We start from the raw sequence: 18,565 nt of genomic DNA, 5'->3' as shown, positions 1-18,565 counted from the left end.
TAAACTCCTATGCACTTCAATGCCAGTATATGGTCCAAAATATTTTTCAAATTCAGAGGTCCAGTGCAATCTTGGAAATACACATACAAGCTGTAAGACCTAATTTTATGCAGCAGGATTTTATACTTTCCGGTGAAATGTAGCAGGAAAGTTCTTATCTTTCTCAGAAGAGCTCAGTAATTACACTGTTCCTCCTATGGTATTATTTTTAGATAAAAGAATCTTTCCATTAAAATAATATCTTATGAATAATTAATTATTTTTATTAGAATCATCCTGGAATGTAATTACTGCATATGCGTAGTAATAAAATAATCACCTACATATCAGCTATGTTAATAAATTTTGAAGGCAATAAAGACATCATTAAAAATGATTAACAAAAGCTGTCTAATTAAAAATGAATGCCCACAGAACCGATTCTCTTTTTCAAGGTTCAGCCTTCTCAACAACAGACATGAAAACTTAGCACAGCGTTGCAAAGGGCTCACTCAGAAATAACATGCCAAGTAAGAGATAAGCCAACTTCCCTCTTCATTAAAGAGAAGAGCACACCAAGCCATACTACTGACAAGTTGTTATAGAAATGGTTTCTTTTTCTTTTAAAATTGTCTGTTGGTCAAGGTGAGGAGGTTCTGATTTAGAGCTAGTTTTGCCTCTTAAAAATGTAGAAATAATGTAGAAATTGTCCCAGTTTTTTTTTCCCACTTCTTCCCAGGCTTCTTACACACATCTGTGGCTGGGATGACTTCAACTACCTGCGCAACAGATTACTCCTCCTGGACTACTTTGTACTGGATGTATGCACAGCATAAATTCAACTAAGTTTATAGATGAGGGAAACTTGTCTATACACAGCAATTTGTAGCTTCTTCGCCAGCCAGACTGTGAGGCACCTGACATCTACAGCAGTATGCTGGGGCTGTTGCACACCAAAACATCCATGTTCTTATTTTGCCCGTGCCAACTTGCACCACACCAAATTTCTTATTTGCAGGCTGTATTCTGCAGACTCTCCTTCTCACAGGTACCCATTTGCAAAAAAAACAAAACAAAATGGCCCTTATTCATTATTTCCAGGTGCAAAGAGAAAATGGAGAAAATGAGGAAGGTCTAAGTTGTATCAAACATTTAGAAATGATACTCCACAGACAAAAACATGCAGACAAGTTACTTTTAAGCAGTCTAGAATGTGAACATGTCATCAGTGATTCTATGGTAACTGCAGTGCTAAGTTTCTTAAGATTAAAATGCTGTTGCTGTGTTTTTTTCACTTCAGTGGAAAAAATAAGGTGGTTTGAAATTCCTGATCTTTCTCTATTCACACTAAACCACAGATTTAACTAATTTTGGGTGTATAAAAAGCTCAAAAGTACATTTATGTTAAATGTCTTTGGCAGCAGGGATATAAAATATCAACTAGAGTGTTAAATTAATCGGTTTCCTATGAACTCATTCTTTCTGAAACCCTTAATAATGAGAACGTGTCGCACACGTCCTAATACTATATGATGTTTGTAAATGAGTTACCTCAGAAATGTAGGAACTGAGACTGTCAAATAAAGAGTCTCAAAATAAACTGTTTCTGTTTAAAAAAAAGCCTTCAGCAACGCAACCACATGCTGAAATGCTGTACAGAAAGACTAGATGCAAAATATTCCAAGCTACAATGCATACTTCACAATATATTGCTATTGTTGTTATCAGCATATTAAAGTACTTCAGTGAGAGCTGGTGTCCCACCGCTTCTAAGCAACAGAATAGAAAACAATGTAAGCTTAAAGTGCATCAGGCTAACCTTCCATTTTTTCCCTGCAATTTGGAGAATTCAGTATGACTTCATAGTTAATTACAGAAATACACAAGTTACCTTTTAATTACACAGAGTGAAACAGCTTCCCATAATCCAACACAGACTTTCTCCTCCTTTAGTTGGAGTTCTAGCACTAATGGCATAGAGTACAGGATACACAGGTAGCGGGGACAGTAGCAGATTGAGAAAAGCAGAGAACAAAGTAAACATACCTTAACTTTTTACTTCACTTAAAAGGGGAGAACAAATTCTTCCCACCCACTCTCCCCATGAAAACAAAAAAAAGATTATTTCTCAACAAGCGAAAGAAATGTAATTTTCAGTGTGGAGGGAAGAGGTGTTATAAGTAAACTCAGCAGACACTTGAGGGGCACACTGCCATCCTGACAGTAAAAAAAGTGCTTCCTGATGTCCAGATGGAACACACCGTGTTTCAGGTTTTGCCTATACCTCTTGTCCCGCAACTGGGCACCACTGGGAAGAGCCTGGTGCCATCTCCCTTGCACACACCCTTTCAGGCATTTACATACACCAATGAAATCCCTGAAGCCTTCACCAGGCTGAAGAGCCCCACATCTCACAGCCTCTCCTCACAGGAGACGTGCTCCAGACCCTTCATCACCTTCATTGTGTATATGTATCATATGGTACAAACCAAAGCACCACCACCACCAACAAAAAAAAAAAGATATTTTGAAACTGACACTGAAGGGTTCAAATATTCAAGTTACTCAAGCTATATTGGAACAACTTGAAAGAACTTAAAACCCTTACAGGAAACCACAGGAGGGAAAGGAGCTTTATAACCTAGACTAACAAGTAACATCATTCACTGTTTTTGAAAGTACATTTCCACTGGTAGTTATTTCTTAAGCTTCCAGTCTTGTCAAGGCTTTGGATTTGAAACTCCCACCCAGACTGTTAGTTTTTTGGGTTTTTTTAAAATCCTTCTCTGGATCCAAACCAAGTTCAATAAAGACTCAGTGCTGGGTAGTGGAAGGAGCCACAAGACTTCTCAGGGCCAACTATATATCTACCACTGCAGCACCGAGGATAACTTATAGCTCAGTTACTACAAGCAAAACCATCTATGGTATCACATTGTTCACTCTGCTTGCTAATTAAGCATCCTTCCATCCTACATTTGACTCTTCTTTTTAAACTGCAATCTCTCTGAAACAAATACAATATACATTACTTGATTTATCATGATGGACCCCTGTTATTATGTTTTCCCTAAGAAGCACAAGTAGCTATAAACATTTGTTTAACATGCACAAACTATGTTTCAGAATAAAACAATTCCATATATTTTACTTAGAATTAGCACAGAGAAAATTAATTGAAAATATTAAATTTTACTCTGTTCTGTTCTCTCATTTCACATCCAAACAGATTCTTGACCTGTAAGAATTTCAAATATCTTTGCTTAATCATTGCAATTCGTTCATATAGTTAACTTCACATGACTTACCTTAATTTCTTTCTTGCTGAGCGTGTGTAATAGGGATAAGAGGATACAGAAGTAACAGATGCGGTTCCCCTTAAGATAGGAAATTCACCATTAGTTCACAGTATTCTGTTAAATACACAGAGCAAAGAACAAGCATGTTTTTCTTTTAGGTAGAACCCAAGACATTCGAATGCTGGGATTTATCTTATGGAATGGAAATCCACTAACAAGTTTGCTCTAACACTGCCGAAACAGAACTTCAACACACCACATTTCTTTGTCTAAAGTTTTCACTCAATCCTAATTGTATTTCACTTCATTTCCCCATAAAAGATTCGCAACACCTGTCCTTATCCCACCATTATGACTTTTGGATGTGAAAAGTGAAGAGATGAGACTCGCTAAACATTAAATCTTTCAATATATACGCCAGGCTTTTAAGATCAGTTTTGGATAAACCAGATCTTACACACATTGTCATAAACGACAACCTTACAGAAGCGAATATTTTACTCTTGAAACTAATAAGGTTTTATCAGACATTTTTTTTTTCTTATTCCATTGCTTGTATTGGACTCATAACCTCCATCTGTGTTGGACTAGATACAATACCATCTCATTAAATTAAATCACAGACATCACCACTTGATACTAGAAGTATGTACCTGCCTTTTATACATTAAAATACAATAAAGAGCTTTTCAAGCTTTTGTACATGCTCTTCCAGGGGCTGGGCTGTGAATTACTTTCATAAACATTTTTAGAAGATATACTACAGATTTATGGTAAGAGCTTACTGTTCTGTGTCTGCATGTGATTTGAGCAGAGTCCTTCTCTTGGCTGTACTCTTTTTTGATAGTAGAGTTTGATGCTGATGCTGTTCCCCAGGAGTACAACTTGGCTCCAGAAAAGACTTGAGTTCTTTGGCTTGAAGGTTTCTTGTTTTTCCCTTGTGAACGTTATCTTGCTTTGACATAGGAGAACTTTCAAGAGACTGAGCATCTTTCTGCAACAATTAAATTAAGAGCTTTAAAGCACTTCCAACTCAAAAGCCTCAATGTTTTCAAGCAAATTTCAGCGAGAGTGAATGGTTTACTGTACCTTCCAGAAGTTATATCTAGCAGAAATTCCCTTCTAATCATTAGCAAGATAAATTCTGTCTGGAAAGTGACAGTGCAAACATTGCTGTAGTCAGCTCTCTCACATTCTAATTTACTTTTAATTATCTGGTCAGTTAAATGAGCAGCTCCTAAACAGTTACAAAGTGTTACAGAACGCTGCTACAACACACACAGAAAAGCATTGAATCACTGCTTTTTAAAAGTCTTCAAACTATGACTTTCTAAGCTATTTTGCTTCCCAAAATAGCAAATGCAGTTAATCAAGAGACAATGTAGCTCACTTCTGGAATCAAATGCAAAATTCTCCATTTTAACTATGATCATAGCTGCTTAAGTGCTACAGCATTAATTCTCAAGTGTTCTACCTGAACAGGTTCCACTCCTGAGGCATCTTCAGCTGCACTGCTACAGCTGATGTATCTTACGGCACTGATTATTCCTTGAATAGCAATGCGCTTGTGTTCTCTGTAATGCAGACCTTCAATCTCTTCTCCCAACTCGCCTATGGCTTTCAAAATTGATTCAACTGCAAAACAGCAGTCCCACAAATGAGATGATGAGTTTAAAGAAAAACAGTAACAAGATATTTGTATGTGTGACTCAAAACAAAACTGAAAATCATTGGTTACTAAATATTAAATTGATTAAAAAATGCATTTTTGAAGGATTTTAAACCCATTTCTTCATAGCACATGAAAAAGAAGTTAAAAAATAAGCCTTTTTCCCCACAGTTTATTTCAGTATGTGTTATCAGATACCACAATTTGTGTTTCAGGTGAAATGTCTAATGCAATATACTCTTCCGTATAGCTCTCTTTAATTCTGATTTAGGAGAGCAGTGAAAGTAAAGCTTCTGGGTAGACTTGCAGTTCACGTAAGTTATTAAGAGTTCTCCTGCAGCTAATGGTGCCGTAATAGTTTCTTTAAGATGAGGATTTAGCTATAATATGTTACTAGTCACAAAAGGAAGATTCTCTTAAATGGCATTACAAATTTGCACATTCACTAACTTTGCTGCTTTCTAACCAAGTAAGACTCAACTGAAAAAGGCTACTAATCTTAAAGATATTTGACAATGTGATACCTTTATTATTTTTGCAGTACTTCAGGAAGTTATTTGGAGGCCGTGGAAAAGGGTAATATCCACCAATGACAGTTTTCCTCATTTGATTAGCTTCGCTCTGTGTTCTAGTCCACTGAATGAAGTTTTTCACTTTAGTATCCTTGGTGTATGGCTGGCCCTTGTGCCACCCTTTTAAAACAAAAATAATCAGGTATCAAAAATAAAGCAGGCTATTGTCATCAGTTTGTAGCTTGAAACTATTCTGAACAGCACACATAAAAAGAAGAACTAAGAAGAACTGCACCAGAGAATACAAAAGAGATCTTCCCACTAGACAATGGTGTTTTACAGAAAGAGTACCTTGAATTCCTTGCCGAACGCTTGTAACTGACACTTAAAAGTTAGACAAATGTTAAATAAATACAACAATTGGCAATGTTACTAGAATACTCTCTCACAGGAGTTTACGAAATAATAAAATGATCAAAAATCATTTTGCAATGTTGCTTTGCTGAAGGCCTACACATCCTTCACTCTTCGGTAACCTCTGTTAAGAATATACAAACATCTACATTTGCAGATGTTGGTGGGTTTAAAACTAAGATATTGACCAGTTTTATCAAATAATCTGAACAGGTCTACTTCTAAACTGTCAAATGCAATAGATCTCATCCAGCAGCTCACAGTCTCCAGCTGCAGTTCTCACTTAGGATGCAGACAGACATGAAATAAAGCTAGACTGGGAAAAAACTCAAGAGGAAAATATTTAATTAGAAAGCTAAGCACAAAACATACAGAAAAAAAAAACAAAAATGACTCTCAAACCTTTCATTTAAGTGTAATTTAAATAATCTGTTAAGAAAAAGACTAAATTGCTTTGCTAGTCCAATTAAGCATAGAAAACACTACCCAGCTCGTTAGGCAAGACAACATGTATACAAGTGACTAAGTTCAGATCATTTTTTAGCACATATTATTCTCTATTCCTCCACGTCAGCAGCAGGATTCAGACTGAGACTGAGTGGGTAGTACCTTGGTAAAACTGAAGACATGAAATAGAGGGAGAAACATGCGAAAGATGCCTGTTTCATCCAACGCTGCCTTGCAATAAGGCCACTACATTGCTCAGCTGCAATACCATGCCATCATCTGCCTCCTGATTCAACAGAAGTGCTACAAACAGCTGTGTCCAGGGCTGCCTGGGAGCTGCTGACTGGTGGCATCCAGCACACAGTGCCAGGGTACTGTACTGGGGATATTCCAGCACAACCACCTACAAGGAATGCTTCTGCAGTGCAGTCCAGCACCACAACCCTTCCATGGCCAAGAGGTATGTACAGGGCCCACTGCACTGGGAAAAATAGGACAGAACAGTTCTCTGAATATTTTGGGAAAAATACTGACTGAGATAAATTTAGCCCAACCATATCAATATTCTGGAATAAGGAAATCCTGTAAAACAGAGAAGCTGCAATTAAATTTTATTTTTATTTTAGAAAATGGGTAGGTTTCCTTGCAACACTATCAAATGATTAAAACAATCTGAAATAAATTGTAAATATACGATTTAAACTAATAATACCTTCACTTTTCATAAGATTCATCCATCTGTGCCTCACCAGAAGGCAATCTTTCTCTTTTTGTATTACTACCATTCATTCCTCAGTTGTTTCTGACTGAGAAACGAATGCTACGTGCTGCATACTTTGTTACACAATACCCTTTCCAACTAAGATTAGAACTCCATACAGCTAAGAATACTTCAAGTTACCTGTAATGAATATCTGACTTTCGTTTGACGTTGTAAGGTAAGTTGTGTGGGAAGGATTCTCAGATAGATCCCGTACCACTCTCATCTGCGTACACACCAGGTATGTCACTGAAAAAAAAAAACACTTCTGTTTTACTGGTTATCACATGGATGGCAGATTTTCAAGATTGACACACACAGCATTCATTTTAAGTGCTCAAAACAAGCTAATTTAATTACTGACCCTATAAATGCTTCAGTATGCATTCAGCCATTGCTATAAATTAGAAAATGGAGATGTCATTAGAATTTCAACTTAAGAACTGTGCAAGAAAATTGCAGCATACACACTAGCACTAAAACAGGAGAAACTTCATCTAGTAGGAAATCAGTTTAACAAAGAGCAGTATCAACAGTAAGTGCTAGGAGGAAGGGAAAAAAGGCAAAAAGAAACATCTAAATCCCTTTTAAAATCCATAATTAAGGATTCCACAGTTTGAAACTTCTCATCATCAGTTTACATGCAACAACTATCACAGATCATCGATGGTTTCTGTAGAACAAAAACACCTGAAAAATATATTTTAAAATTAAAAAAAAGCTTTTCTACTTTTACCTCTCCCTTCTTCCAGTTCTCTTAGATTAATCGTGTCTATTAAAAATAGTTACTTATTTACGGACAAAGAGAGTAATAGATTTTAACAGCTGCTTTCTCTCTTTAGTTGTCTCTGATGAAACAGCACATTACCCCAGGTGCTTCACTAGTTTCTGCTTGAAATTAACCAGAGCAGATGAGCTGCAGATAGGCTACATAGCCTATCCAGATGTTTAGATTAACTGGTAGACTGCAGTAAGATAAGAGTTTCAAACAGTTACATTCACTTTTTTTCTTTCAATTCCTCAACAGTGATTTTCTGTTTGAGGTGGTAATACAGGGACTTTTGTTTTTAATTTAGCAGCAATTATACACATAATTTGAAATTAGCAACCAAGTAGAAAAACATAAATAATAACCAACAAGTACTGTTAAGAAATAAATACTTGGGTGAATACGCTCAAATACATCTGGCTGAGAAGTTGCAAATATTTCCAGTATGAATGGTTGCTTTGAGGTCCCATCAACGGCATGTGCCCAACGATAGAGCCAGAAGTCTTCACCACCTTCTACATAAACAAGTAATAAGAAAAAACACGTGTTACTTCGAAGAGTGAAAAATGGTTTGACAAATTCCAGAAGTCATATTATTAGAAAAACCTTTCTTTCTTGTTCGTTCCACCCTTCCTACAAAAGTCACAAGGCCAATAACATCGCAGGAATGATTGTTCGATAAGCCATCCAACTCTGACCTGCAAAACAAAACAGAAGAAACAAATCTGGTATTAAAGAATGACAAAACATAAAACTTTCTCAGAAAATTTCTCAAAACACATCCTCAATTAATGCTCAGAGTCATTTTATGAAATCTAAGATCCAGCTTCACAAACAACAAACTTCCATTTTACCTTGTAATAAACTGGTATTTAACTTCAGGCAATCCCCACTCTGGCTTAACCATTTCCTCAGAAATTATACTTATCTTGGTAGGTGGGTTTCGTACATTAAGGCTGATTTCTGACAGAGAAAGAAAAGACACGAGCATTTAAGGCACTATTGCAAATCCAACAAACACTTTTCATTTTAACTGAAAACAAACCCACAACAAAACTGAGTGAGGTTTCTTAAATGATGTACTCTAACCATGTCTCACTGCTAGGGAAACCACGAATGAAGCCCTCTGACTTCACGTTTCCACTGAGATAAAGTAAGGTACAGCATTCAACAATGCAACTCTTTAATCAGTGCAATGCTAACCTTTTCAGTTCCCTACATGACTCAATTAGTTTGATCAGGCAGATATTAAAATAAAAGCCATCAAAGAACTTAGATAACACTGATTAGCTACAAAATATTTCTACTCTAGCTTCATTCACAAATGTCACTGCAATCTGAAATTGACTTGCAGACAACAAAGCAAAATAAGTCAGAACTAGCAGAAGAAAACGGCCACATACAATACCAGTTCAGGTTGTTATTAGTATGATAGAAATAATGACACGGCCACACAAGAAAATAAAAGGTCTTTGTGCATTTATGGTATGGCACCTGTATGCTTTCATTTATTAAGCAGTGTTTAGATGCTAAATAACAAACACGGTAGTACTGATAAGAGAGGGGAGGCTGCAACCAGATAAAAATACAGAAGGAATGGCTTCAGCTTACAGTATACACACAGTGGTACCCTACTGCCTCACTCATTGCTGGATAAATCACACTGGTATGAAATACACTGATCTGATCAGTTTCTACAAGATGCTTGGGCAATGGATTATTCAAATAACGCATTCAGAAAAGCAATTGCTAACTATAAGCAATCTGTCCAGTTGTTCCTATCGGGTCACTCACTCTAGCCATGTGACACTAGGAAGATGCTATACTTGAAATCAGACCCCCTACTTTCTTTTCTTCAGGCTGCTACTTGCCAGAAATGTATTTGAAGAATTAACAGGTTTTTGCACATGGTGTTTTCAAGTAGTGTTTGAAAGACAATTTCTGAAAATAAAATATTCCTGGCATCAAAACTATCTTTTGATTTTTTCTGTCATTTTGAGGTTAGATGAAAGTCATAGACTAGGCTAGAATTATACAGTGCAATGACTAAGAAGTGAAGCTCGGTCCAGGCTAACTGAAGCAGCTGTTTTGATCAGTCCCACATACATTCAGTGATGTGCGACACAAACACATTGTCCAGAGGCAGAATTTAAGGTGATGGTACTATCTGAGCTACTGCCATGTCAGGCTACAGAACAGCACCTCTCAGTATGTCACACAATCCCACATTTGAAACTGATGTGTGCTATACAGAACGTGCTCCATAGAAAACTGTCAATAGGCCAGAAGCAAACTCCCTTGCAAGTGCTCTTAATTGAGTTCTTTCCCTTGTGGCCTAAGGAACTCCAACTTTGTTAATCCTCCAGATACATTTTAACACATTCACCTGCAAATGAATTTAAGGAAACATCCTAAAGATGGGATGTGATGGAATTACGCACTGGAAACAGATTATGGAAAAAAGTAACTGTTACTTGATCAATACAGCGTAACTGATTGCTGTAACAAGTTTACTGTAGAGCTTCTGGAATATTTACTGTGCAGGCTTTAAAAACTGAAATACCACTGATACATATTGAGCACATAAAGACTTGTATTAACAGAGTAGTTAGAAGCATTTAATTTCAGATACACTGGCATTCCAACATCAACAAAAGAAAATCATGCTCTTAAGAGCTGCATAAAATGGATTCTAACTGCTCTACTAGATTTTCTGTTCTCTTTTGACTATTCTCTTCCATGATATATAGATGTAAGACCTACCAACACATGGCATGATTTGCTTTCAAGTTCCTACAGAGATAAAACTCTGAGGTTTGTGCTAAGAAAGAAGATACTGTACATACATGCTAGTATGAACTAAACATCAGTTGTTTTCAGTTTTCATCTGTGGTCTGAAAGCATGCCACGGCACTTTACTGTAGACTGTTTTAAATCTTACATTTGATATAATTTACTGTCCACTGGCTCATTTCCATTTTCTCTCTCTACCAACATTTCTACCCAATCACATTTGCAGAAATCAGTAATGTAGTGTGAATAAAACCGTTAAAATTGGTCATGTTTGCCCATAGAGAAAGTAATCTCAGAACATATCTTATTCCATCCTCTTCCCATAGAAAGGTTTTGTGGCAATTAGAAACGCTTTGAGGGTTGCCTTGTAATCAGCATCAGCTTCCCTCCCAAACTCTCAGTGCCTGGCTAAACATTTCTCTCCTGTCAACTCATCACAAACACTTCAGACATTAAGATCTGATATTAAGGCAAAGATTCATTAGACAGAGAATACACTGCTACTAGCAGTGAAAATATTGTTTATTTTTATGCACTGTAGCAACTGCATTAGGAAGCCCTCACTGTTAGTAAGCTATACACACATCATCCTTTACAAACATAGTTGCTTGTTTCACAAGGCAGTTGTTGGTATCTTCTGAAGTTGGCTGCTGTTTGTTCCAAGTATAGGCACATAAGGGGAGGGAAAACTCACGTCCCGTGAAACAGGAGAGAAAAAAAACACCTTGGAAAAGGCTATTATTGTTATATGGTGGCACCTGTACTTCTGCAGTATAATTCTCTTGAATATCTGTCGAACAACAGCAAGAAAGGAAATACTTTCTCACAATCAAGGGATATTCTCCAAATAAGTGCTCCCATGGTGCTGCTGTTTCAGTAGACAGCATTAGCTATGTCTATTATTATTATTAAAGTATATTAGCTATTCAGTGGAGTTTTACACTGGGGCTTGCTCCCTCTGAAGACAAAGGTGATGAAGCACCTTAAATGACCTGGAAGAAGGCATCAGCAATGCGCAAGTGATATCTGTATTACTAATCAGGAAGAAGAATCAGATTAAAATCCAGTACTGGAAGCCTGGCTTAAGGACTCCGATACTTGCAATCAGAGATTTGTACATGCATTTTTTAAATAGAGATTTTAACTAATTGTTGCAATAAACCTCATAGACACAATCCAAATTTAAACAGAGAAGTGTAAGAATGTGGATGCTAAGACATTTTTCAGAGCTAGAATGTAGGGACAGACAACACATCCATCTATGTTTCATTTCTATGAGGAGCCACCTACTACAGCTGTATTTCATTGAATCAAAACAGATTTCTGCAATACTTAACCGATTGTAGCAAATCTCTTCATCTGTGAATCTCTTGGGGTTGGCTGTGTTTTAAATGGATAACTGTCTTTGACAGCATACTGTTCAAGGAGGAGCACGGTGCCAACATTTATACTGTTATACCACTCAGGACATAAGGAATTCCACAGAACCATGGACATCATGCCTGAACCATCAGCAACTTCAAAGTAAGCCTAAAGAAAAAAACAGAATACATTCATTTTTTATTTACCATCATTCTGGTATGTATTTTTTTTGCAGGAGGAAGGGGGAGACTGGCAAATAACGCATTGGCTGCTTGGCTCATGAACAATTTCACTGACTGCAAACAGAGAATGTTCCAAAAGTTGCATTGAGTTCTGGAGCTGAAGGAATCCCCAGTTTCCACAGAACTCATCTACAGCTACTCTAGCTCAGACTCTTATTTCCAGTATTCAGTAATAGTAGGTGATAACAGTTCCAGTCTGTGGGTTTTTTTTTTTTTTGGAGAAAAGATTCTTCCTTACTAGACAGAATGCAATATTTAGAATAACATTTTAATGATGAGAAAGCATGTTTTAAAAGTTGAGCTGTTAGAGGACCATTAGGTACAAATTCTTGATAAAACATGACACGGGACAGAAGACAGTCTGCACTTGTAAACCACCATCTTTTCATTGAATCTCTGCTTGTGACAGATTTCTCCCCCAGTAAGAGACCAAGATACACCTTCACATGCAGAGAGAATGGAAACCTGGAACAAGATCCCTCTCTTCCCATGGAAGAACTCTTGAGTTATTTGACCTATTTGTAAATTGTTTTTCTCCAGCATGGAATCTTGCTGGGATGGTGCTACTTTTCTTCATAGCAGCCTGTATGGTGCTATGCTCTCAATGCACAATTAAAATAGCATTAATAACACATCAGCATTTTAGCTACTGCTGAGCAGTGCCTGCACAGTTCTGAGGCCCAGAGAGACTGTGGATGCTCCATCCCTGGAAGTGTTCAAGACTAGGTTGGATGGGGCCCTGGGCCACCTGGTCTAGTACCAGATCTGGAGGCTGGTGGCCCTGTCTGTGGCAGAAGGGCTGGAACTTGATGATCCTTGGGGTCTCTTCCAATCCAAGCTATTCTATGATTCCCTTTTTCTCTTCTGCCCCTGCACCAAGTAAGCTAGGGGTGGGCAAGAGGCTGGGAAGCAACACAGCTGAGCAAGCTGACCTGAACTGACCTAAGGGACGTTCCATACCACATAACATCAGGCTCAGCAATGAAACTGGGGGATAGTCTTTCCAGAGCACCTGCTGCTCAGAGACTGCCTGGGCATCAGGCTGCTGGTGAGCAACTGCCTCTGCATCATTTTTTTTTGTTTGTTTCTCCTCCTTCCCTTCACTTATTACTGTCTACTCTAGAGTTTTTCCTCGCTTTTGCTTTTCCAGTTTTTTCTCCTTCCCCGGTTGGGGGAGCAGGAGGAACAAGCAAACAGCTCACGGGTGCTCAGTTTCTATGAACTGCCAACCACATGTCCTGTCTATTTCCAAGAAGCGCTATGCAAAAATACTGCAAGAAAAACATGTTCTGAAAGCTGGTAAGAGTTTCACAGTAAAACAATCTAACTGGAAATCACAAAGTGCAAGAATTACAAAACAAAAACAATTTTTTTTGGTACAAGACAGACTAACTCTGACTTCCAAAGATACAGAGCAGAAAACATTTACTCTTTTAAGTTATTATAAACTCCAAATATTTTTTCTATTTAGCAACCAAAACACATCTACCAATGTCTGTAGGTACTGTCAACTAACTCCACTGTTTCCGTACTTTGTAGGGCCTCGCATATTTATGAAGGTGGCACTTTTAATACAAAGTAGCTATAACATAAGTCTTAACTCCATGCCTTTACTGTATGGGAATAGTAATTTACAAATATTTTATAAAGTTTGTTCAGGAGTGTTAACTTGACTTGAGCCCTCTTTACCTGATACGGCATATCCATTTTCTTCTCTGGTTTCCCGTAGTACCTTAGCCTAGACTTGTGCAGGACTCTCACCAGCAGTGGGCGGAAATGAATTCTGCTTCTCCAGGTCGTTTCCAGCTGACCAAGGGAAATCAGCTTAGAGACTGCCATTAAGAAAAGAAAGCAAAAAGCATTCATGATTAGACACTGAAATGCTCTTCAGCAGTAAAAATTCCCAAACTGGGATTTCACATCACATTTAAAAGGGTTATCTGCTGACATCGCTGTACCGCTGCAGGGAGGTGGTAGGGTAACTGTCCCCAGAGGTGTTCAGCAAGTGTGGAAATCACAGAATTACAGAGGTTGGAAAAGACCACTATGATCATCTAGTTCAACTACCAACTATCAGTGACACATCTCCACGGTTCCCTCTGTGGAGTCCCACCTCCAGGGACTGTGACACCACCACCTCCCTAGTTAGCCTGTACCGTAACATCACTGCTCTTCTGGAGAAGAAACTTTTCCTAATTCCCAACCTGAACCTCCCCTGGCGCAACTCAAGGCCATCACCTCTTGTGCCATCACTGTTACGTGGGAGCAGAGGCTGACCCCACCTCACCACAACCTTCTTTCAGGGAGCTGTGGAGAGCAATAAGATCTCCCCCGAGCCTCCTCTGCTCCAGACTGACCCGTCCCAGTTCCCTCAGCTGCTCCCCATCAAACTTGTGCTCCAGAGCCCTCACAGCTCCACTGTCCATCCCTGGGCACTCTCCAGGGCCTCCATGCCTGTATTGCAGCGAGGGGCCCAACACTGCACACAGCACTGAGGTGCGGCCTCACCAGCGCAGGACACAGAGGGACGGTCACGTCCCACTGCCGCTGGCCGCAGAGCTGCTGACACAAAGCCAGGCTGCCGTTGCCCTTCCCGGCCAGCCGGGCACACCGCTGGCTCACACAGCGGCCGCCACCTAACGCCCCTCTCCCCGCGCCTTACCATCGACGTCCACCCGCGCCGGGGGCTGCTCTGCCACCCAGATGTCCCCGTAGGGGTCCTCGTTGTTCCAGAGCGGCAGGTAGTGCCTCCTCTCCCCGCGCAGGGGCGGCGGGGGGCGGCCGTGGCCCCGGGGCGCGGCGGGGGGCGGGGGCGCGGGCGCGGCGGGGGGCGCGGCGGGCTGCAGCGCCTCGATGCAGAGCAGGCCGCGCCGCAGACGCCGCTCGTCGTACAGGTAGGAGCAGCGTGTCAGGCGCACGCGCGCCCCGGCGTGCAGGTACGCGCGCTGCACCAGGCGGCTGAGGCGCGGCGCCAGGTAGCAGCGCTCCTGCCCCGCGCCGTCCGCCAGCGTCACGTCGTACCAATAGCGCGGGGCGGCGGGCGGCGCCTCGGCCAGGTATCGCTCCACCGCCGTCACCGTCAGAGCGGGCGGCTCGGCGGGGGTCGCGCTCAGCTGCCAGCCGCTCCGCGCCTCCTCCGACAGCCACCGCAGCCACGAGGCCTCCTCGCCGGGCGGCCCCGCCGCGACTCCTCCCGGGCTCTCCTCGGCGGGGCGCTCCGGGTCGGGCTCCTGCATGGCGGCCCCTCCGCCCGGGGCCGCGGCGGCGCGAGGCGGCGGCGGGCTCGGCCCGCTCCTGTCAGCGGCGGAGCCGCGGCGGCGGGCTCGGCCCGCTCCTGTCAGCGGCGGAGCCGCGGCGCCGCTATGGCGCCGGCGGGGCGAGGCTCTGCGCGCGCGCGCCGCCTGCCATACAACGGCCGCTAACGGCCGCGGGGGGAGGTGCGGCGGCGGCGGCGGCGGCGGGAAAGCGGCGACGCGGGGCCTGCCCGGGCTTGCCCGCCCGGGGCGGCGTGAGGTCGCACCGCCGGCGCCTTTCCCGCCGTCGTGTCCCGAGCGCGACTCCGGCCGTGAGGGACTCGTTCGCTGGCACCGCTGCACCTGCGCCTGTCGAGCTGCAGCTAACGGAGCCGAGCGGCAGTTGCAGTTTGAGATGGGTGACACCTTCTTGCTGTGGTGATTGCGTCCTGCTGCCTTCGTCGCCAGCAGAGGTCCATCTAGCACTGCGTTTAATACAGAAATGGAAAGCATGCGACGTGATGCTGCAGGTTTAGAAGTAAATTAGCTGCTGCACCGGATTGTCAAGTTAGCTTTAGAACACAGTTGCTCGCCACAGAGTGCTCTGAGGACGAAAAGTAGCCTTTCCAATGCTTTTCATCGCTATCTCTTAGCTCGTTTTGTTAACTCAATCTTGAAAATAACAAGAAACAAGTAAATAATACATAACATAGAGTCACTGAATGGTTTGGGTCGGAAGGGACCTTTAAGATCACCTAGTTCCAACCCCCCTGCTTTGGCAGAGACACCTCCCTCCAGACCAGGTTGCTCACAGCCCCACCCGGCCTGGCCTCGAGCGCTTCCAGGGTGCATCTGATATCACTGCCCAGAAGATGTGCTCTTGCCCTTTAATCAGCTCTGTGCGTTTGAAGAGCAATTTAAGAAAGCGGCAAGCAACCAGCAGACAGATGTATTGTACTTCTGTTAAGTGGGACGTGAACTCCTGGCACTGAGCAGCTCTGCTCGTGTTTCACTTAAATACAGCTGTCTAGATGTGGCACCAAAGTTGTAATCCAGCTTTATGATGGTCTTTGGAGAAAAAATTGAATTCCAAAACAATTTGGTAGATTTTGGTAGATCTAATATAAAATAAAACTAAAATGCCATTTCAGGTGAGCTCTAGTAGCAACAAGCAGCACAAAGGAGCTTGCAGGCTGCTTGATGCTAGGTAGTTTGCATTGTGTGCTGTGTAGTTGTATCTCACTGCCTAGCTGTACACTGGCAAATTACAGAGCGCACGAGAGAAGATATTTTAGTTTAAAATACTATGAGACATAACCTCCAAACCCTAGATTTGCATAGCTTTATTTGCAGAAGTGTTATCTTGTCACAGAGAGGCAGAAATTATTTTATCTATGCCTTTAAGGTGCAACATGGATACAGCTTTATCAGCGCAATTCTAATAATGAGCAGTCACAATTGAAGGGTTCTTAACGCAGGCTGTTTCTTTCCAGGGAGAGGAATTTTGTTTGTCTCTTATTAGTGCCTGCTAATGCGCCTTCCCTTCCCCACAGATTCTAAATAAATGGTTGGTAATTACGTTGAATAGAACCTAATGACCTTCTCAGGATTGCTTTTGGACACTGATATGGTGTTTCTGTGCAGCACCTTGCAGCACGTACAGCACAAAACGAAGGATGCAGACTTAGGAGAAGGGCACAAAGTAACTCCTCTATTAGCTGGATCTTGGCTGCTTAGAAAGAGAGGTCATGGTGAGGCCTGGTCTTATCTATTGATGTCAGAGAGCTGTTTTAGAATCCAGTGTGCACCTCTTCCATGATTTGCTTTTATGCCAGAAGCTGCGTCAAGTGAATCAGTATATGGATGGAGTCTGGAACTTGCTCCTGCATGCTCAGTCTCTAGCAGGTTGCAACCTGTTTTTGTAGCAGTATTGCAGTGGAATAACAGGGTGGGGAGCAGGAGAGGATCATGAATAAGGATGATCAGAGGGTGAATAATGTTTTTTTGTTGCAAATGAATTGAATTGTAATGTTTAGTCACACAGACAAGTGCCAGAGTTGGGCCCAGTTTGCTTTTTATTTGGTTAGTATTTGCCACAGCATATTCCTGTATAAGGGTAGGATGAGATGGCGGTACTCCTCAAGATTCTGGCTCATCACACCTACCTGCACATCAATCGATTCATGCCACTGAGCATTAGTGTAGGGGGAGGAGGGCAGATTTTAGTCTGTAGAGGTTCCTTTGTCATTTCTTGTAGCACCTGCCATAGGGATCTGCTTAGTACATGGATCCAAAGAAGACAAAAATCTCTTACTACTGGACTGAGCAGGGTAAACCAACTCCCAAACCTAATCCTTGCAGGTTAGAGTTGGGATTACCTTTATTTGCTCTCATTATATTACTGTCATCTGACTTCACCGGGCATTTTGTCTAGTTTGGCTGCAGACCTCTAGCAGGTGTCACTTGTTCAGATGTTATCAGTTTTGGTTTCCTTTCTCACACTACCTTTAGTGCTGGTTTTTGGCTGGGGTATGCACACCAGGCCTATAACTGGAGCAGCTGGGAAACTTAGGAGCACGCCCTTCAGGCTGGGGCAGCGTGCTTGCCAGGACTTAGGGATATCATCTTTTAGAACAGCCCAGACAGAGTACATGTCAACATTTATTTTTACATTTATAACTAGACAAAAATGGAGAAGTGTTAAGAGAAATGGCAAAAGAGCTGCTATTTTCACAGTAATGGTAGAAGGTACAGAGAGCCATTTGCTGACTACTTTTCAAGTTCTGGTTCCTGAAACTTTTTTAGACAAAAGACTGCTTGTTTACCTGCCTGTTTTTGTGAAGGGAGAAATTTGCTTATCTTTTTGTAAAAGCTAACATGGATGAGACACATACTGCCCTTAGTAGATGGAACTATCTTGGAACCATCTTAGCTAAGGGGAGGGGGAAAGGTCTGGTAGTAATTGATGTGGAAAATGGAAACCACAGCCACACCTCTGAAACATTTGATGCTTGGGTCAGCATCTGAAAGTCTTTACGCACATCTGGGGCTGAGTACTAGATAGTTTTTCACAGTTGTTCCAGGAA

The 18,565-nt window shown here is 41.4% G+C and overlaps 1 protein-coding gene and 1 long non-coding RNA gene across 5 annotated transcripts in view; one reads left to right on the top strand and one right to left on the bottom strand.

The window, feature by feature from the left end:
* Positions 1-16,608, bottom strand: part of CXorf57 (CXorf57 homolog) — a 24,879-nt gene extending 8,271 nt beyond the window's left edge. For 2 of the 4 annotated variants that reach the window (XM_025150265.2, XM_015278635.3), the window contains exons 1-11: positions 14,909-16,608; positions 13,936-14,078; positions 11,980-12,172; positions 8,704-8,812; positions 8,456-8,547; positions 8,242-8,364; positions 7,222-7,329; positions 5,472-5,639; positions 4,753-4,913; positions 4,064-4,272; positions 3,288-3,356 (exon numbers count right to left, since the gene is read on the bottom strand). In XM_025150265.2, the coding sequence (XP_025006033.2) occupies positions 3,288-3,356; positions 4,064-4,272; positions 4,753-4,913; positions 5,472-5,639; positions 7,222-7,329; positions 8,242-8,364; positions 8,456-8,547; positions 8,704-8,812; positions 11,980-12,172; positions 13,936-14,078; positions 14,909-15,992 (2,459 nt within the window). In that variant the 5' untranslated portion in view covers positions 15,993-16,608. Of the gene's footprint in view, positions 1-1,870; positions 1,947-3,287; positions 3,357-4,063; positions 4,273-4,752; positions 4,914-5,471; positions 5,640-7,221; positions 7,330-8,241; positions 8,365-8,455; positions 8,548-8,703; positions 8,813-11,979; positions 12,173-13,935; positions 14,079-14,908 lie in introns of all 4 variants that reach the window. The other 2 variants (XM_015278636.3, XM_040700173.1) reach the window with 2 other exon arrangements.
* Positions 15,081-18,565, top strand: part of LOC124417961 — a 28,120-nt gene continuing 24,635 nt past the window's right edge. Inside the window, exon 1 of the long non-coding RNA XR_006939259.1 lies at positions 15,081-15,140. This is a non-coding gene — a long non-coding RNA (uncharacterized LOC124417961). The remainder of the gene's footprint in view (positions 15,141-18,565) is intronic.

Source organism: Gallus gallus, chromosome 4 (assembly GCF_016699485.2).
Source record: "Gallus gallus isolate bGalGal1 chromosome 4, bGalGal1.mat.broiler.GRCg7b, whole genome shotgun sequence".
Lineage (NCBI taxonomy): Eukaryota > Metazoa > Chordata > Aves > Galliformes > Phasianidae > Gallus > Gallus gallus.
The sequence above is the reverse complement of the archived record's forward strand: the minus strand, read 5'-3'. Positions and strand labels throughout refer to the sequence as shown.